Here is a 22,112-nt window from a genome sequence, read left to right on the forward strand (position 1 = left end):
TAAACTTGATAGCTATTGATTTTATGTACCACAGAAATTTTTATTAACATAAAACAATTTTATGTTTTACCCATGACTTAAATTTGATAAAGCTTAAGTAAGCTATCCCAACATAACCCAGGAAGATGAAAGTTATCATTACTGAAATTAAATCACTTAAACCTAAGTGATTAAACCTAGTTATGACCATTCAACAGAAATATTATAACTAAGACTGAAGTTATCTTTAAAGTCACAATGTCTTTAGGTATGAGTACTTTACCTTTGGAAATTAACCATTTTTATGTGAGGCTTTATCTTAAGAATAGTTAAGACCTTGATGAAAAGAGGAACCTAATTTACTGAGAGAGTCAAAGCCAGTTTTATAACCCTTAATTCATAACAAATTAGCATCAGTGATCTGTTAATGAGTGAGGCCTTATCATAAGACTGTTTTGCCACTGATTAAAACCTTGGCATCAGGTAAACATTAGATTTAATCCAATTAAATGTTTCAATGAAGAGGCCCTTCCCCTGATATACACATTAGGTAAGTCTGATGCTTATCTTATGTAAGGAGTTTGTAACCTGATCAAATACCTTGACTCAGTTTACCTATTTAGCATTTTGTCTAGTGAGAAACTTTATCTAACAGATGTGACTTTAGGTGTTCAAAAGAGAAGAACTAAAGAGAACCACAGTTATATGCTGTACTCCTTTTTCCTTGTCAGAGACAGTTGGCCATTTTGTCTCTAGTCAGAGTCTGAGGGACACATGGCTTAAACTTGCATGGAGTCTGAGATAAAAGGGGTTCCATCTATTTTTTTTCAGAGTCCAGCTTTCCATGAATTTAAGTAGCATATGTTGGAAAGCAAGAGCAAAATGAAATTACAGAGCAGAGAGATAAGCACCCTGACATTCTTTTCCTATTCTGAAATTGTTTGTTTATACATAGCAAATTTACCCATCGCAAAACACAAGGTGATAGACTCTTGTCTATGTTTAACCTGGTTAAACCACCAATTACATCTGTACTTATGACTTTGTGACCCACCTAGCATAGGAATCACTTGTGTCTAATGTAAGATGAATTTAGATTAAGACTGTGTCCCTATATAAAACTTTTAGAGCATCCTTAAGAGTCTGTAAACAGTTGAAAAATCTCTAATGTTAGGCATGGCATTTAGGTTTAGCCTGAAAATTCTTTCCTACATATGCACATCTTTATCCACATACTTTAAATTCTCATCTAGCAACCATTCAAAAAGCATTTTTAATGAGCATTCTATGTCCCAACATTAAAAAATTCCTTCCCAGTTCCTTCAATCAATTCATCTCATCCCTTTATTAACCACCTTTGTTATAAGGCTATTATGAAAAACTACACCAAATTAATTAATGTATTACTCACTAACAAGTGAGTAGTCTAAAGACAATTTTATGTCATTAATACCAATAAGTCACTAAACTAAGGCAAATATTGTTACTATCTTGAGGCAGGCTGGCCTAGAATTCAGGTCAGTTGCCTCCTCCTTTTAAGTACTTTATAATTTGTTAATACCTGACAAATTATAATTTACCACTTTAGAGAGAATTCTGTTGTTTTTAATAATCCTCTATGGAAGTTGAAGTTGACCTAGAACATAAATTCAGTATTATATTTATGATATCATGTAACAAAGTTGATACATTTTTTACATAGAACTTCAGTTCTTTATAGGTTTTATTTTCTTGCCACTTTTTTGTGTGCTGTTGCAGCTGGGCAGGGCTTGTATACACCTTAGATCAGCCCTGCCCTTCTTCCGGCACTCTCCAGGGGTCCAGTATAGTACATGTGGAGTTAATGGCTAAGAAGACTGCTGAGAGGCCAAGGATTTGGAATACTGGAAGGGGAAAAGGGGGGGAGGGGCTCCAGGACTGCCAGGAGGCCTCTGAAGAAGGCAGCCCACTGGAAGGGGAGGCAGAGACATGGCACCTGCATGGGCAGAGGTGCCATTGTCTGTCTGCCACCTGACTCTGACCCAAGCTTCTTTGGAGTGCTTGCAAAGCTGTCTTGTAATTTTTCTGCTTAAAGGGAGTAAGGAGAAATTTCCATCCTGAGCTTTTCATTTCCTAGCCAGAGAAGCTATGCAGGTCCACATGGATGCTCAGAAATCCAGAAATGACCCGGAGGACTTCTTCCCAAAAGGAGCCGGCCTCCCTCTGCAGAGCTAATTCCCTTAACTTTCAGAAGAGCTCTTACTCCATGGATCTGAGATATATATCTCTATATATATATTGGCAGGAGGCAATGTTACCCATGACAGAGAAAGATTAGAAATGCCAAGACCAGAGGGCAACATTACCAAGGGCTGATTAGCACATGGGGGATTCCCCAAAGTTCTGGGAGTGAGCCTGTCCACAAGTTTAAGAGGCTGCCAACCTGCCCTACAGGCTTTTAAGAGGTTGATGTGTTACTGGGAATTTTTTGTGTCAGAGAGAAATAGATAGAGGGTTTCTGCCAACACCCAACAGGTTGTCAGGGTCCAAGAAGAGGATGGCTGGCCAATACTAGTCAATTCTGAAGAGTGGCCTCAGACAAAAGACTTTAGTTGCCAGTTCATTGTGTCTGGTCCCATGCAATGGAGCGAACCGAAAATAAAGGAGGATAAAGAGAAACCTGCCAGCCCTCCAAACATGGAGGCAAGGCCACATGGGCTGATGTCTCCCAGTCCCTCTGGGAGAGCACTCACCCACCCGGTCCATCTCATAAGGTCCCTGTTAAGACACCAGCTGTGGGTTTTTGGATTTTTGCTCGGGGGGCTGCCACGGTTCACCCCAAAGGCATCCAGGCAACCAGGGGTGGGTGAGTGTGTGAAGAGAGAAAGACACTCCCGGGAGAAATTTGAGCAGCTCCCTCCTTACCTGCTGCCGTGTTGAAATCTCAGTCTGATCTAGTCAAAGGGAAGAAGGCATCAATGAGCCTCATTATCGGTGGGATTCCCATCAGTGCCCAGAACCAATTTCTGGGCTTCAGTCTGGCTTCTCTCTTTCCTCTGTAGTAAAGAGAATCTGTAGCAATTGTTGACAGTCATCCCAAATTGATTACCATTTTGGTCTGGGGGCCCCATAACCCAAAGAGGGAATGTTGTGACTCTGAGAGGCCCTAATTTTATCATCCTGAAAGCAGTCTGTCAGTAAAGAAACTGGAGTAGTCTGCATCTGTCCCATCTGTCCAAGCACACAAATAGTAATTCCAACAAAGAAAAGAGACAGCAAAAAAAGTTCAGCTGGCCAGTGACTACAAACTGAGACAACAATGTCTCGCCTTGTCTCTACAGATAGGGGAATGAAATCCCCTCCAGCTGGGCCTGGGGTACCCAGGACCTGCCATCCAGACAGAGTGGCCCAGCTACTACAAAACTGAGACAACAGCCTCTCCCTTTGTCTTTACAGATAGGGGAATGAAATCCCCTCCGAGCTGGCCTGGGGCACCCAGGACCCATCTGAACAAAGTGGACAGCTACTATAAAAGTGAATGAGACCATGGCATCTCTCTGTTCTGCGGTAGCAACCCATGTTATCTCTACAAATGGGGTTGGGGGAGAGGAGAGGATGAAATCCCTTCCTGGTAGGCCTGGGGCACCCAGGCCCTGCCTTCCAGACTGGCCTCTAGGGGCACATCCGCCCAACCACAATTTTCTAATGAATGAAAGAATGAAGGACAGGTTTTCAGGAAAGACAAAACACAGAAGCACAACACAGAAGCACACTTATCAGCCGGTGACCTGAGCTCCACGTGTTGGTGGTCCTCAGCAGTCTCTGCTGAGATCCCGGACAAGCCCCCAAATATTATGCCCAGTTCTTGGCATCCCCAGTGACCACCAAGGAGAACCAAACACATATGCAAGACAAGGAGTTTTATTTCGGGCTTAAGCTCAGTCTCTTGACTTCACCAATGCAGTGGATCTGTACAAGAGCCCTGAGTAGTGGGAGGGTAGGGTTTTTATAGGGATTTGAACATAGAAGAAAGGGATGGGTACATGATTGGTTGATTTAAACAGTGTACTCCTCTGGTTGGCTTAGGATTTTGGCCAGCAAAGTTGGCAGGCTGGGGCTAGGGGAATTGAACTTATCTATGACTACAGGAATGTATGGCATAGTCAGTTTCCAGTAAGTGTTAAACCCACCCTTACTGGAAGATAGAAACTTAGACCTTGCTGGGAAACAGAAACTTAGGCCTACTGAGGACTCTGAAGCCTATCATGGCGTCTATCTGGTTCCTGAGTCCTTCACTACTGTATAGGTGTGTCCTGGGGTTACCATTACAAATTATTATCCTTGTGGCTTATTTTTGCCTTGCTTTTGTGTTAACTATTTCTGGAATCAAATAACTTACACTTTCTTGTTTTTTACCAGTTCTAATGGGGTCCACCTTCTCCATGTGTCCTGAGAAAGGATGTGGGATATTAAGTAGAGAAGCTACAGGTTTGAAAAATGTATACCCTTTCCCCAACTATGATCAATGGTAGTTTCTTACAGAAATACATGGACAATATTTCCCCTCATAATTTTGAAAGTTAACTCCTCTGAAGAATGCCTTTGAGAGATTATTTGTGACTTCCTGAAGTTCCACTGTTATGGGCTGTGATTGGTCTTTTCTGCCATTGTGATGACAGTTTTGTGTTTCTTTCTTTTTTTTTTTTTTATTTGAGACAGAGAGGAAGGAGAAAGATAAGGAGAAAAAGAGAGAGAATGGGTGTGCCAGGGTCTCTAGCCACAACAAATGAACTCCAGACACATATGTCACCTTGTGCATCTGGCTTATGCGAGATCTGGAGAACTGAACCTGGGTCCTTAGGCTTTACAGGCAAGTACCTTAACCACTAAGCCATCTCTCCAGGCCAACAGTTTTTTTGTTTTGAATTATTTACCTGCAAGGAAAGAGAGAGAGAATATGAGCTTGCCAGGGCCTCCTGCTCTAGCAAACAAACTCCAAACTCATGTACTACCTTGTGTAAATAGCTTATGTGAGTACTGGGGAATCAAACCTGGATCCTTAACATTTTCTAGACAAATGCTTTAACTGCTAAGCCATCCCTCTAGCCAGGGATGAGAATTTTTTAAGTGTGCAAATCTAGGTCCTCCATTTTGAAATGACTTTCTTGATTATTTTATCTCAATTACATTTTGTTTTTTCTTTCTTCAACTTCTGTTTTCCTATTAAAGCCTCAGCTCTGATTTTCTAAGACTCTTTTTTCTGTCTCTTTGTCTTTGTTTTTCCTTCAGGGAAAATTCCTTAGCTACATTTTCCATTGTTTTGATGAATTTTTAATTCCAGCTCTCATATTTTTAATTTACAGGAGCTGTCATTTTAAAAAAACTATCCTCATATTGTTCTTTTTGTTCCTTTTTATTTATTTATTTGAGAGTAACAGGACAGAAAGAGTCAGAGAGAGAGAGAGAGAGAGAGAGAGGGAGAGAGAGAGAGAAAGAAAGAGAGAATGGGTGCACCAGGGCTTCTAGCCACTGCAAATGAACTACAGATGCGTGTGCCCCTGTGTGCATCTGTGGGTCCTGGGGAATCAAGCCTCGAACCAGGGTCCTTAGGCTTCACAGGCAAGTGCTTAACCACTAAGCCATCTCTCCAGCCACTGATATTGTTTTAATAATGCTATATTTTATTGCTGAGAATTATATTTTCTGTACCTGAATTTTATTGTCCTAAGTTGGTTCCCTTATTTGTTTCAAATTTTGATCTCATTGCTATTAAATGATTGGATTAAGTGCCTAGGGACTGTTATGTGCTTGTATTTGTATTTGAGGCACTTTCAAAATATTCACAAGTAAGGTACTACTTACATACAAACTCTGTGATTCTACCATATAGTTTTGTCCCTGGGGCATTGTCCAATTCAGTTCTGTCAGCTTGCTTCTGGAACTTATTCAGTTTTAACTATAACGTAGTTTCCTCAAGTTTTTGGGAGGTTTTCGAATTACTGAATCTGAGTGAGGTAGGTGCTGAAGAGCTCAGCAGGGTCTCTTTGGATTTAGACTTCATTGTTTTCAGAGTCGTGTTTCTTTGCTCCTCACAAAAACCTAGATTCCCAGATTCTGAGGTCATGGGAGTCCTGGTAGAGGAGATGGTGTTGTTAGGCTGCTTCCCTAAAACAAAACAGAAGCTTAGGTTTAAGTATTGTTCAGACATTCAAATCAACTCCTTGTTTTTGTTGTTGTTGTTAAACATTTAATTTAATTTAATTATTTGCAAGAGCAGAGAGGGAGAGAATGAGCTAGCTGCTGGAAATAAACTCCAGTTTCATGCACCACTTTGAGTATCTGGCTTTACATGGGTACTGGGGAATTGAACCCCAGTAGTTAGAGAAGCACGTTAACCATTGAGCCATCTCTCCAGACCCAAGTCTTTGTTTTTAACCTTATAGCTTCACTTCAACTTTTATGGGGCTCTTATGTCTCTAATTCCTAAGCCATTTGGGAACACTGTAAGACAGAAAAATCTTGCTTCCTACCTTCTTAGGCACACAGTCCTTTCCCTATCCTGCCAGGCCATGCAACTTTTTTCCATCTGGTTTCTGTCCTCATTTACATTATACATGGCAGAGGTCTTTCAGATGTACTGACTTTTTATTTTTCTATTTTCTTCTTAATACCCTACTGGTAAATGTGAAGGTTGAAAGAGTGGGAAAGATATATTTCACCCATAAACCTCTCTGCTTGCTTAGTTTCAAACCCAGAATTTTGCTTGATCCTACTGAAAACTTTGAAAGGACTGGTTGTTATTACTGCTAAGTAAAAATATGCATCATAAATTTAATATTTTAGTAAAACAATTTTTAGCACCTTATAAAAATATCAGTCAACTTCTTACACACTTACTGTTACCTTAATGCTTGAGATATAATAAATATTCAGTAAGTATTTAGCAAATTTAGTGCATGACTGAGTGACTCAAGCAATAAAATTTTGTTTATGTATACATATTTATGTAACACAGTATATAAGATCCTCTTTAGGTAATAAGGATGTTGTCTTACCATATTCAGACTTGATTATTAAGATGATATATTTATTGTTTTAATAATTAATGATTATTCATGGCAATGAAGTTGTTATTTGTATTCGTATGACAGAAACAGTTTGTATTGCTGATGCTTTTCCTAATGTATCCATAAATATACTGTGATAGCATGCTATTTAGAAACTATAGAGTAAACTAAATAGCTTCCATTTTATTTCTTTCCTTATTGCTAACAGAAAATCAAATAGCAAGAAGAAGGAGTTCTATATTATTTATTTATTTATTTATTTTTACACTGCCAAGTGTAAGGTTTGGGAGTATCCAAAATCATGCAGACCACTCTGACACAAAGATGAAAGCTTTTATTCAGGAAAACTATGAGCTGTAAGGACTGACTCTCAAGAGCGGAGCACAGCCGACCTGTGATTCCAGATAGTGGGCTTTATAGGCTCTTCAGTTGGGGAAAGGTGAGGAAGGGAAAAATTTAATTTAAAAAACAAGGTTTCTTTAGGGGAGATCTGAGATAGACAGAATGTGACACCAGAACAGTGACCAGGTGACTTAAAAGATAAGGGGTCAGGAAATCATAACCTGGGGCATTGTTAGGCAAGGAAGGGATAATGGCTGGGTGGTTTCTTGAGGAATATGGATAAGTCTCTGTTGCCACCTCGCTGTCCTCAGTGACTCCATTTTGGGAGCCTGTCTCGACCTAACACCAAGTATTAATGTTTTCTGTCAGCATTCTACAGAGAAACATATATGCATGCATAATTGGTTATTATATGTAATATTATTTGTTCATTTAAAAGAATTGACATACAAGTGTGGGGCTGCTAAGTTCTAAAGCTTAGGGCAGGCCAACAGGCTGCAAACTGAGGCTTGATTTAATGTTTTAACCTCAAAGCAAACTTACTTTTTGTCCAGGAAACTTCAGGTTTTATTCTCAATATCCCCATCTAAAAGAATAAGCCCTAACTACATTATAGAGGATACAAACTTTTATTTAAAGGCTACTGATTTTAGAGGTTAACTACTCCTATAAATGCCCTATAAAATATCCCAGACCTAGATTATGTTAAGAAGGTGCTATAGCCTGACCAAATGGCACATGAAAGTCACCATCAAGTGCCAGACATGCCACCTCTTGTAATCTTAGCACTGGAGCATCTATAGCTGGACAATCACAATTCTGAGGCCAGCCTAGGCTGGAGAGGTGAACCCTGTCTTAGACAAACAAAACAACAATAGCAAACCCTCCCCCACAAAAATAACAAGAATCAACATAAAATATATTGAAGTATATCATATAGTAAAAAAAATGTTAATAACATTTCTCAGCCTTTGTAACCTTATTTAGTTTAAAAGGAAATATAGTGTTATAAATAAGTAGCATAAAATAAATAGCATGAAAAGGAATGTAGTATTATAAATAAACGGATAGTAAAACATATCTTCATCTTAAATGACTTTTGCTTTTTCAATGAATGTCATAATAAATTTTTCAACTGCAAAAGTTACAAACCAATCCTAAAAGTACTTTTTCTATTTAAAAATATTATTAGGAAGAACCAAGGTTTACGATCTAGCAGAAATGAGAATCCATAGTCTAACTTCCCTTTAGTTGAAATGAGGTTGAATAAATGAAAATCAAAACCAAACAACAACAACAAGGCCTAGAATATCCACCAAAAAAATTTAGGTGAAATGGATGAACTGTAAAGCAAATTTTAACTTAAAAATCTGGAAAAAATGTATAATTCAAAGGTTACTAGTAAGTCTAAAATAACTGCCAATAAGAGTATAATACAGAACAAAACTGTAACAGACAATTCTCTGATTGAGATGTAGACATGAAATCTATAAAAGTGCTTTTGAGAATAAGTATACAGACTTCAAAAGCAATTGACAAAGCAAACAGAAAGTGAAACTGTCTAGTTAATAAGTAGTCATCACCATAAATAACAATGTAGGAGAAACTGGAGCTATAGTTTATAAACCATTCTTAGGAAAAGTATATGCCTTTGTGACTTCAGCAAGTTCATTTAGCATCTTTTTAGCTCTATACTATTATGTTCAATTTTAAGGGATAGATGCTCATGTACCAAGTTGAAGCTGAATGTGTTTTTCAAGGGAAGGTTACCTGTCCAAGGAAACTCACATTGCCCAGTACCAACAAAACTTAAATATAATTTTTTGGTGTTTTTTAAATTCATAGGTCATTTTTAGTGGGGCCCTCAAAAATCAAACTTAGTTAAGAGGGTTGCCACAGTGGGCAATGCGGAAGGCATCTCATGGTGACTGACAAGTGTTCTAAAGGTGAGGGATTTTCCCTCAAAGACCAAGCAGAAAGATAAAGAGGAGTGAAATGACTCAACAGCAGAGAGAGGAAACGAGCTTCCCTTGCCAGAGAAAATGGAACGGGTTGTTTTCATAAGAGTTCCCTTTGTATAACCAGAAAATATCCCCAGCTAGAATAATTCATGTTTACCCAGAAGGAAAATTTGGGAAGTCTAAACTAAGGTTGTAGAAGAATATATTGCTTTCACTTCAGTTTAGTTTCAAGTTTGAAATCTTGCAACAAATACCTCCAGGAAGGTCTCTCATACTGAGTTAGTGCCTTCTTATCTGTCTATCATTTTGCAGCCAAAGACTTCAGTAAATGACATTGTCTAATTTAGCTTATATTCTCTATGCTTTTTAAGGGAATAAAATTTCAAATTTTCTGAGGTATAAAATAATATTTGCTTAACTAAGTTCTTAAATGTCTTTTCTTCCCATAGAATCTTGTTAATATATATGAGTCCTATTGAAGTAGTTGTGTTTTGAAAAGAGGGTATTCTATAGTCATATGAGCCTAAATTCTGGGATGTAGCCTTCATAAGTGCTTCTCATCTTTTTTTCTCTCCCTTAGGGGAGACAGAATGACCAGCAAAGGGTAGAGTTGAGTCTTTTCCTACCCTATGTGGTGGGCACTGGAGGATTATATAGCCAGCTACTCCTTGCCAGAGCTCAGCACGCTCTCTTACTGCTTTCTGATGTGGCCAGAAGTGGTGTCTAGCTTCTTTTCCACCATCCTTTTTTCCCTGCCATCATGTCTCTTTCACTCAAGACTGTAAGCCAAAATAAACCATTTCCTCCTATTAGCTACTTTTCATTGGGAAGTTTGTCCCAGCAGTATGAAGATGACTACAACACATTGTGAACAAAAATGAGTTTTGTATAGTTGTTAAATAAGATACCAATGTTATGATGGGCAAATTCAGGTTACTTCTAAGAGTCCTTAGTAATATCTATGGTACCAATCTCATTTGAGGAATAGCATGAGACCGTGATGCCCAGTTAGAGTTTGCTTTATCATCTCTAATGCTAGTTAATTTTAATTAATGTAACAAGTTTTTAGCTTGTAAAAGTACCATGGGATTCCAGAATTCCTGTGACAACAAGCACTTAAAAAATAAAGCTAAAGCTGGGAGTGGTGGCACACGCCTTTAATCCCAGCACTTGGAAGGCAGAGGTAGGAGGATCCCTGTGAGTTCGAGGCCACCCTGAGACTCCATAGTGAATTCCAGGTCAGCCTGGGCTAGAGTGAAACCCTACCTCGAAAAACCAAAAATAAATAAATAAATAAAAATAAATAAATAAAGCTAAGCTAGGCATGGTGGCGCATGCCTTTAATCCCAGCACTTGGGAGGCAGAGATAGGAGAATTGCCTTAAATTCAAGGCCACCCTGAGATTACATTGTGAATTCCAGATCAGCCTGAGCTAGAGTGAGACCCTACCTCAAAAAACAAAAATAAATACATAAAAATAAAGCTAATAAAAATAATTTGTTAGGTAAGAAATTTTTCTTTTCCTCCCAAATCTTCACTTTTATCATTATCTAAAAATTAAAGTTCACAATTTTAATGAAATTACAATCTAGAAGGGTCCTTTAATTTTACTTTTTAAGGAAAACAACACTACTTTCTCTTGTTTGTCTTTATAAATCTGTTATACAGAATATACAAGTATTATAGAATTAGTGTTTCAGATTCTGAGTATATGGTTATTAATATAAAATGTATTTTTATAAGAACAATATGCTTTCTAAGTTTTTCATATTTTAATTTTCAAAAATATTGAAAATATATATGATGGTAAATGCCTATAATCTCAGCACCCAGAAGTCAGAGGCAAAAGGATTGTCACAAGTTCGAGGCTAACCTGGAATACATATTAAATTGTAGGGTATCAGCCTTGGCTATAGAATAATAACTTATTTTAAACAAACAAACACAAATTTTAAGAGCCTCCCAAAACCCAAACAAAACAAAAATAACTTGGAGCAACACTGATAAATGGTGACTAGAGGTGTTGGGAAAAAATATTGGTTGGGTTAGCAGTTAAGGTGCTTGACTGTGAACCTTGGTTTGGCTCCCTAGAACCCATGCAATCCAGATGCACAAAATGGCACATGTGTCTGGATTTCATTTGCAGTGGCTGGAGGCCCTGGCATGCCCATTTTTGCCCTCTCTCTTTCTCTGCCTCTTTATTTCTCATAAATGCATAAATAAATATTTTTAAGAATTGGGTTAGAAAATATAAAATAAAAACAATATTGATTATAAAACTTGAATTAGAAAATTGGCAAAATTTTACTATTTTTAATGCAAGACCATTTATGATAATCCTATGTGCATATATCTGGAGAGCAGATAAATGATCTGAGAACAGTATATTAAGTGAAAATATAGTCTCAAAAATGATTTTTTTGAAAGAATACAAATATTCATTTGTCCTCAGTGACACAGTGGTAAGTGTCCATCATTCCATCCAAAGCTCCTGACTGTGACACATCCTGCAGCAGTCCTTTTATGTCCAGGCAAAATAGAGGTCTGCTGGGAAAAAATGTGCATTGTGATATTTATTTACACACATTAATCTTAACATATCTTATGGCTTGCAAGTTTGCAATGCTGTTTGAGCAGATAAGGATAGGATTTTTGTATAAAGAGTATATATTTGGGACTTTATATTTTTCTGTTTTACATAATAAAACTTTCTTCTATAATAGTTTTACATATAAAGTCTGGACCTTAAAATGTGACTTAACATGATATAGTAATACAAGTTCACACATTTTCATGTGTATTCATATGTGTGTGTATGTTAGATGGCATAAACCTACAAGAATGGTTAACACTTGAATCAAGAGAGAGACCTTTTGAGGCAGTGAAGAGGGTGTTCTGTTGGTAAGATTTACAGGGTGCCAAGGGATTGTTAGTGTGTATTTCTTTATTTATTTTGCTTTTTTCAGGTAGGGTCTCACTCTAGTCCAGGCTGACATGGAATTCACTATGTAGCTGCAGACTGACTTCGAATTCACAACAGTCCTCCTATCTCTGCCTCCCAAGTGCTGGGATTAAAGGCATGAGCCACCATGCCTGGCTAGTATCTATTTCTCGACAGCATGTTGCTTTATATATGAGTTTTTTCATCTTCAGACTTAGGAACTGGAAAGTTACACATAAGAAAAAATATATTATGATCACTTAAGTCCTTTTCTTTCTAAATGGAATTTACCTATAGCATCAGCAGAGTATCTCACGGAGCATTTCAAAGAGCAAAATGTCTTTTTTCTTTTTTTCAGTTCAAAAGAACATAGTTCGCATTCTTCCCAGTTTAGATGTTGAAGTCAAAGATATTACTGACTCTTACGATGCTAACTGGTTCCTTCAGCTGTTATCTATGGATGATCTTCTAGAAATGACCAGAAAAGAATTTCCCATAGTGGCTGAAGTCGTAGAAGCACCCCAAGGAAACGAACTACTCAAAAGTATTTTACAGCCTGGGAAAACCATTGTGATCCACAAAAAGTACCAGGCTTTAAGGATCTTAGCTTCAGAGATTCGAAGCAATTTCCCTAAAAGACACTTCTTGATCCCCACCAGCTACAAAGGCAAGTTCAAGCGGAGACCACGTGAGTTTCCAACTGCCTATGACCTGCAGATATCTAAGAGTGAGGAAGAGCCCCTCCATGTGGTGGCCACCAACGCCTTTCATGCCCCTCATGAAGAGTTGTCATCTGTCTCTGTTGGGGACCAGTTTCTAGTGTGTCACTCAGAGACCACTGAAGTTCTCTGTGAGGGGATCAAAAGAGTGAAAGTTCTGGCCTGTGAAAAAATCCTCAAAAGGTCTTATGAGGCAGCAAGGCTCCCTTTGTACGTGGAAGGAAGGTTCATAGAGGTGATTCAAGATAAGAAACAGTACCAGATTTCTGAGCTCCGGAAGCAGTTTCGCTTGCCCTTTAACGTGAAGGTGTCTGTAAGAGACCTTTCCATTAAAGATGACATTTTGGCAGCTACCCCAGGACTGCAGCTGGAGGAGGATATCACAGACTCTTACTTGCTCATAAGTGACTTTGCCAACCCCATGGAATGTTGGGAAATTCCCACCGGCCGCTTCACTATGACTGTTCAGTTAGTTGATACTCAGTTTCTGCAGACAGAGTCATTTCTTGTCAGAGCTCTGACAGAAGAGATTACAGAAGAACAATATTACATGATGCGGAGATATGAAAGTTCTCTCTCCCAGCCCCCACCTCGGCCTCCCAAGCGTCCTTCAGTCATGGAAAGCAAGCTAGCCTTGCTCACCTTAACAGAGGGAAGTACGATGAACACGCCAAAGTCTCCAAAGGTAAGGAAGGCTAGGATTTCACAGCATTTCCTCTACAGCACTTTTCTTGAGGATGTTAGTTTCAAGTCAATTCTGAAATTGCCTTTTGCTTACTTTCTTTCATGCTGTAATTGAAACAGGCCTTTCTGACACACAGCAGATGAACATCCGAAAAGTATCAGCCGTTGCAGCATTTTGTGCTTTGATGCCAAACCAGTAGATGTGGCATAAAATCTATATTGAGTTAGAAATAACTTGGATGATACTTGGATATGATAGCCAACATTGTCCTTCCAATGGGTTTTTGCAATTAAAAATGTTCAATGAGGTCCTTCCAAAATAAATCTCTTTTCTTTTGGAAATGACATTTATTTTTCCTAGGTAGAATTATCTTAATACCTCCTCCAGGAAATGAGCATACAGCAAACTCCCTTCTTTAGGGAGTTACTGGTAACACGCATCTCTAATGCATGTCTTCATTTTGCTTTATGTGCAGAAAGATGTAAAAATATCTTGGCAGAACTGTGTGTGAGAATGTGAGCATCTGCCTACATTATGCCTATCTTAGAATTGTAATCTTTAACGGTTCTATTGAAAAACAAAATCAACAAAACTAGGCTCTGTGAGAGCCTAGAATTAACTGTCTCCACAACCACTCTAGGAGACCTCATGGACTGGAGGTCTCTGACTCTTGAAAACTGCCTCCTGGGTACCTGTAAAGTGCCCTTACACCAGGCTATGCACTTTGTTTACTGGACTGAGGGTCCGTGGTATGTGGAAGGGTGTATTCTCTCCTGGCAGATGTTTTGCTGGCAGCTTAGGAAAATGAAGCAATTAGTAAAACAAAGAGAGATGTCTTGTTTATGCTCCATATTCAGGAAAGATAGTAGCCTTAGGCTTCAAGGCTCCATATATAGATATACAAAGAATTCTAATTTTTCATCTCAAAGATTGCACTATGATAGTATGCTGAAGTAATCCTTAAGGATTTTCAAGATCCGGGGAAACAAAAGAAAAGATAAAAACAGCAGTAATTTCCTTTCCTTTATGGCATAACAATTTTAAAAATAGTCCCGAAATAATGTTGATTCGCATGTTGCTACTACAGTAAGGAGTTTATTTTGGTACTTATACTTAACAAGTATTTATTGCTGAGTTAGTAATTTGAGAAATGGAATGCATTCCTTTTTTATGGTGGGCAGAATAGTGATACTACCCACCCAAAGATGTGGAGATCTACATTGCATGGCAGAAAAGAATCCATGCCACATGGATTCTTGGTGTTAAGCTCTGGGTCTTCTCTAGAGAATGACCAACTAGCATTTATAAAGCATTGTTAAGCTATCAGTAAGGTAAAGAACTATATTTATTTTGGGAATTGAAAGTGAGTGACAGCCTAAATTTGAGAGACTAGGTGATATTAGTTGTAGTAGACAACAAGAGAGCTGCTCCAGAGCCTGAAGAGGTAGCACACACCTATAATTCCAGTGCTTGAGAGGCAAGTTCTCAGCCAGATGGGGCTGCACAGGAAAATATTATCCCAAAACACATAAAACAAAAAATACATAGAATTGTTCAGAGTACAGATTTATATTTCATCATATCTTCAGCACTGATTGAAGTCATAAGGAGGTCATATCTGTGGTGGTATGTTATAACAATAGATTTCATATGTCTCGAAAGGTTACAGCACAAGGTAGGGACTGTGGGTCAATGATGGTATCAGCATCCCAGCTTTGAAGATTACCAGTCAAGAACTTGCAATTCTTTGTTTACAGTTAGTTCCATCAATTCTCATGTGGTAAACAAAGCACCATATTTTCTCTGGCATCACTTTAAAATATCATTGATGCTATCATTTACTTGTGTTCAGAACTACTGATCTCATACTGAATAATTTTTTTTCATTGTGGAGAAAGAAGTCTGCTCACTGAGCTTACTGAATCATTTATGGAACATAAGCAGAAGATCTGTGAGTTTCTTCATAATGTCCTATAAGCAACTGTTTCATATTATCCCAGTGTCACCCTTTCATATATTTCTTTTATGTTTCTTCTGATTCCTTTATTAAGACTCTTCTCTTATGTGTACTTTTGAAGTGATTGGAGATAAGATTTTTTTTTAATGCTTTACAGGCAGGAAACAGCCATTGAAAACAAGCCTGTAAATTCAGGGTTTTGCATGGAATATTGCTTTGCTTTAAATTTAGAGGCCAATTTGTGGGGGCTATTCACAGATTCAATATTCTAACTCATTTAATTCATTAGAAGGCCTTTTCTACATGCACAAAAGAGAACTAAATGCTTCGTCATGTGGGTTTTCTTTGGCTTTCCTAATGGGTCATTAACGTTACTAGATTACCTGTTGCATTTCTAAGTAACAGGGCAGATGTGTGGGCAGTCTACGAGGAATAAGTTGAAATATCCTGAGTATTCACAAAATTCATCTATGGAAGCCAGGCATGGTGGCACATGCCTTTAATCCGAGCATTCGGGAGGCAGAGGTAGGAGGATTGCAGTGAGTTCGAGACCACCCTGAGGATACAGAGTTAATTACAGGTCAGCCAGAGCTAGAGTGAGACCCTACCTTAAAAAAACAAAAACCACAACAACAACAAAAAATCATCTATGGCAGGTATCTGTTTTCGTTAGGAACACTGAGCTCCTCTAAGAAAGCTGGAAATTAAGAATGCATCAGTACAGGTTAAAGGTACTAGGTGCAGTAGAAGAATTTGTTTTTCCAAAGAAAAAATACTAGCCATTTTTCCAGCTTTAGCAATACCCCAATAAATTATTTTTAAAAAATAGGAGAAGGAAGTTGAGAGTTTTACTTTAGATACAAGGAGGAATAGGTATGGGGGAACTAGATATCAAGTAAACGACAACTGACTTCAATGTCTATATGGTTCCACGTGAAAGAATTTTATTGCTTGTGTATCAGTTGCTTTCTCATTTCTGGGACAAAATAACTGACTAGAAAAAGCTTAAGGAAAGAAAGGGTTTATTTTTGGCTTACAATTTCAAGGGAAAGTCCATGCTGGCCAGGAAAGTGTGGCAGAAGCAGGAAGCTGGTGTCACACCAGCTGTAGAGTAGGTGAACTATAAACCTCAAGGCGTGCCCCTAGTGACACATCTCATCCAAGATCCCACCTCCTAAAGGTTCCACAACCTTCCCAAACAGCGCCACCATCTGGTGATTAAATATTCAAGCACACGTGTTTATGGCGGACATTCCAAATTCAAACTGCCAGGGGGCTTGTTAGATGTGATACTTAACACCTGGGAAATAATGTATGGAATTTTAAAAAAGACAGGAGGTTATGACAAGTAAACCCTTAAAAATCTGTTTTATGATGATGACATAAAGTGGAAATGATATCTTTAAATTCTTGTGCATTTTGATTTTAATTAGATAGGAACAGTGCTATAAAGTAGACAAATAAAACTGTGCCTAAACTTGTGTTCTGAATATGAATGTTGAAGGCAAGAGTCTCCTTTCCAAAGGCAACAGTTGCTGTGTCAGAAGGACTTTCGGATAGTTTGAAAGAATATACACCCACTGGGGCTTTTCCTGTCGTCAATATATATGGCTATGGCTTCTGAGTCCTACACAGGAGAAATGTAACTTCTACATTCTGATGAAAGGGCCAGATAGAAAAACAAACCTTTGGTTGAGAGATGAAATATTCCACGTCTTGAGAGACTGCATCTGGGCCCAGAAATCTTGCATTTCACTAACACTGTTTGGCCATGTAATACCCAAGTGCCCACTTTGTTCCTGGAATTTCTAGATTTCTACAGACAAGAACCCCCGCAGGAGACATGAAGGCAAAGAGCAAGGGAAGCAGTAATGACAAGGTGGGCAGCAAAGAGCAGCACCGAAATGAGGCACCAGGGTTCCAGCGAGGCCTGGAAAAGGCAGAGGGAGCGCAGCCATCAATTTTGAGAAGCGCAGAGAGAAAGCACACTTTCCCAGCTGCTGCTGCTGGTATGCCGTGACCCCCAGTGTGGCCTAAGTGTATTCAAGAAACCTGAAATCCTGGACTAGACCTAGCCAGTAGACAAAAATAGAAGATTGTGTGTACTGGACTTTTACGATTCAATCACTAGCAAGGTGATTTGTTTTGTTATTGTTCACTTGAAATGGGCTAAATATGTTAGTGTTAGAATTCAGGCTGTGCTGGGATGGCCGAGCTACTCTTGGTATCTCTTCTTACTCTAATGTGGAAGCCGTAAATGTGTTTTCTATCTAAGTAGACATAGTCATTACAGCAATTTTCAAAGACCATGGATAATGAAAGTGCAATCCAGACACCAGGATAATGGGAACCTGGCTGAGGGGATAAAAGAATATAACCTGTTACCATATCATATATATATATCTCCAGACAAAAATACCACAAATTTGTATGAGATACAGTTTTAATAATGATCTTTCATTATGTATTAACAAGTAGCTATATTTTTGCATGGTTTTTATATTAATGTTTGATATATTAACTAGGAAATAAGAGGAAATATAGAAAAAATACTAAAATAGGTACCAATCTTATCATATTAATGATTTGTTCTATGAGTTTTACATTTCCATCATACACATATGGACTCAGGTATGCATACATGCATGATTCTGCATCAGTAGCTCCTGTAGTAAAGTGATGCTGTGGACATATATGCTCACAAATCTGTTTGGTGCTGCTAATTTTGGTTTGTATATGTACATAGGCATTAAATCTAACATTGTTACATGTGAATGTTACATATCTTAGAATCACACTAGAGGCCCCAAACGTTAGAACACACAATGCAAGCTTGTGAAACCCCACATGGAAAAGTGAGTTGCTTGACCACCTCCCTAGACAGGACATGGGTCGTATACCCTGTAGTCAATTCCTACAGCATTAGCCAACCTCTCAGCTTGGAAATAAGGAGCAAATGTCTTCAAAGTGCTGTAGTTCCCTTCCCTCTGACAGACAGACACACACACACACACACATACACGGAGTTAGAAGCCAGGTATAGTGGCACACATTTCCTTGAGCTTTAGAAATACTTTGGCATAGGATTTATTTGTAATACTTGGTATGGGATTTCATTTGAGTAAGTCTCTCACTCATCAACTACCTATTAATGAATATATCCTCTGTATTCTTCTAGGTGTTATATAGACAACAGTAACCCCAACTACTTTGTAGGTAGTTTGATACTACTTTTAGTACTTGTACTCTTGTTGCATCCTTGTTTGCTAGTTTATGCTTCTGGAGATAGAAGCCCAAGACCTTACACATGCTATGGAAACTACCACAGAACTACATCTCCAGCCAGCGCTTATTTTAGTGGGAGCACATTTTCTAGGTAGACAATTGGGAAAATACTGGAACATCACAAACTCTACTGGGAAAATAGAGGACAAGATAAAAATGACTGAGAGGGGCTGGAGAGATGGCTTAGTGGTTAAGTGCTTGCCTGTGAAGCCTAAGGACTCCGGTTCGAGGCTCGGTTCCCCAGGTCCCACGTTGGCCAGATGCACAAGGGGGCGCACGCATCTGGAATTCGTTTGCAGAGGCTGGAAGCCCTGGAGCGCCCATTCTCTCTCTCTCCCTCTACCTGTCTTTCTCTCTGTGTCTGTCGCTCTCAAATAAATAAATAAAAAATTAAAAAAATATATTAAAAAAATAAAAAAAAAAGGCTGAGAGTATGAGTGGAGTAGAATCATAAAGAGAGTATGGTACTGGAGAGATGGCTTTGTGGTTAAGGCACTTGCTTACAATGCCTAAGAACCCATGTTCGACTCTCCAGATCCCACATAAGCTAGATACACAAGGTGACACAAATGCGCAAGGTTGCACATGTGTACAAGGTGGCACATGCCTCTGAAGTACAATTACAGTGGCTGGAGGCCCTGGCGTGCCAATTCTCTCTGTCCTTTCTTCCCCACCCTACTCTCTCACATGAAAAAAAAAACAACAACAAAACAACAATGCCAGTCTGTTGGGCTTGTCTCAAATAAATAAGCAAGCAAGCAAACAAACAAATAAATAAATAAGGGTATGGGCATGCCTTTGTGAGAAGATGGATTCTGTCAAATGATTTGAATGGGTAAAAAGATCCACGCCAAGGCTGGGAGACTGTATTCCAGGAGAGGAAAGTGATGGGGCAAGCTCTGCAGTCACAGTGTGCCTGTGTGTTTGAGATTCAGTGGAGGCCAGAACACTGGAATACTGTGACTACAGGAGAGAAGAAGAAAGAAATCTGAGAGGAAATGGGAGCAGACTGTGTGGGCCCTTAACATAGGTCATTGCAATGATTTTGGCTTAAAAACTTTTTATGAGACATGAAGCCAATGGAGAATTTACTAAAGAAGTGAGGGAAACTAACTCACCTTTTATTGGGCTCATTCTGGTTCTGGATTATGATTAGGCAGTGACTCTGGGCCCAACGTGGAAACAGACATATACTCCAGGGCACTGCCACTCCGGATGCTGCTGTGGCAGATGGCAATGGTATTATCAAGACACAGCTAAGGCTGCTTCGGCTTTCAGAGCAAAGTGTAAACTATTTCTTTCCGGTTGCATTTTCCCTCCTGCTGTCAATGAAGACGGTTCCCTTACTGCTGAGCTTTACAGTTTAGTTTATTCCCACCTGGGTTCTTTAGAAATGTAACTTTCGGGCTGGAGAGATGGCTTAGCGGTTAAGTGCTTGCCTGTGAAGCCTAAGGACCCCAGTTCAAGGCTCGGTTCCCCAGGTCCCACGTTAGCCAGATGCACAAGGGGGCGCACGCGTCTGGAGTTCGTTTGCAGTGGCTGGAAGCCCTGGTGCGCCCATTCTCTCTCTCTCCCTCTATCTGCCTTTCTGTCTGTGTCTGTCGCTCTCAAATAAATAAATAAAGTTAAAAAAAAAAAAAGAGCAAACTTCTTAAAAAAAAAAAGAAATGTAACTTTCTTCTCTTAGGCTTTAAATAGATGCAATACTTCTTGGAAAATACTGATTATTTAATATGAATTTAGATAATTATGGTTTAAAAAAAAAAGAACCTTGAAACTAGGGGAATATGGTACTTACCCTGACTCTGTTACTAGTTTGCATGATGATCTGGGATTATGTTAACATCCTTGTCTAGAAATCTGGGTTATAAAGAATGATAAGTGCTTTTTCTTCTAGATTCAATATTCTACATTGGCTAGTGAAAACTGAAAAGAACCAAAAATCTTCATTTGAGTACCTTAAAATAACAAACAGCTGCTTTTTTACTTCGGAAGAATTCTAAAGAGAAAAGACAGGAAGGACACCAAAATAAGGTTCTTGTATCTTGGAGGATGGTGGTCTTTCTGGTAACATTGACCTATACATTTCTCTGTTTCTGATACCCAAATAGGAACCATTTCTAGTAATGCTTGACTTAAGGGGGTCTGGATTTTCTTCATTAAAAAAAATTACTTTATTTAAGAGAGAGAGAGAGAGAGAGAGAGAGAGAGAGAGAGAGAGAGAGAGAGAGAGAGAGAAGGAGAGAGAGAGAGAGAGAGAAGGAGAGAGAGAGAGAGAGAGAGTGAGCGAGCATGTCAGGGCCTCTAGCTGCTGCAAACAACCTCCAGATGCATGTTCTACTTTGTGCATCTGACTTCATGTGGGTCCTGGAGAATTGAACCTGGGTCCTTTGCAGGCAAGCATCTTAACCTTTAAGCCATCTTTCTGGCCCTGCTTTTTCTTCTTAATCCTATGTATTTGTAATAACTTGGCTCTTGTTTCAATCTTTTTTTACCTTGTCTGAGAGGCTTTTCCCAGGGCAGCCTGTTTAGAATCATCACTACCTACTCAGTAGGAAGCTTAGTAAAAAATACCTGAGGCTATAGGGCCATAGCTTCAAGCATTTTTGATGGTTTCCTTCTTAGTCTCCTGCAGGTGGAGCCCTGCTAGAGGAGGTATGTCACTGGGAGCACATCTTGAGTTCAGCCCTAAGGTGTGTTGCGAGTCAGCTCCTGCTTACTGGTGTGCTATGGATGCATGAAGAAGTGAGACAGCTTCTTCCACAATAATGAAGCTCCCCCTGGAATCTATAAACCTAAAATCAACCTTTCCTCCTACAAGCTGCTTCTGGTTGGGAGTTTGTATGAGCAACAAGAAGGCAAGTGGAACACCCTGCTTCAACTCTGCATCTGCAAAGCATGATTGTCATGATGATGTCATTCCCTTAGATACGTAATTGATGCCACTTCTACCTGATACATATCAATTTGATCTCTTTAAAAAACATTTTTGGGGGCTGGAGAGATGGCTTAGTGGTTAAGTGCTTGCCAATGAAGCCTAAGGACCCAGTTCGAGGCTCGATTCCCCAGGACCCACATTAGCCAGATGCACAAGGGGGTGCACGCATCTGGAGTTCGTTTGCAGAGGCTGGAGGCCCTGGTGCTCCCATTCTCTCTCTCTCTCTCTCTCTCTCTCTCTCTCTCTCTCTCTCTGCCTC

At 39.1% G+C, this 22,112-nt stretch overlaps 1 protein-coding gene across 1 annotated transcript in view; it reads left to right on the plus strand.

Annotated features, from left to right (window-relative positions):
• Themis (thymocyte selection associated) overlaps nucleotides 1-22,112 on the plus strand; it is a 189,508-nt gene that overhangs the window by 84,536 nt on the left and 82,860 nt on the right. Inside the window, exon 4 of the mRNA XM_004651342.2 lies at nucleotides 12,628-13,673. Coding sequence (XP_004651399.1) covers nucleotides 12,628-13,673 — 1,046 coding nt within the window. The remainder of the gene's footprint in view (nucleotides 1-12,627; nucleotides 13,674-22,112) is intronic.

This window comes from Jaculus jaculus, chromosome 9, assembly GCF_020740685.1.
Source record: "Jaculus jaculus isolate mJacJac1 chromosome 9, mJacJac1.mat.Y.cur, whole genome shotgun sequence".
In the NCBI taxonomy this organism is placed as follows: domain Eukaryota; kingdom Metazoa; phylum Chordata; class Mammalia; order Rodentia; family Dipodidae; genus Jaculus; species Jaculus jaculus.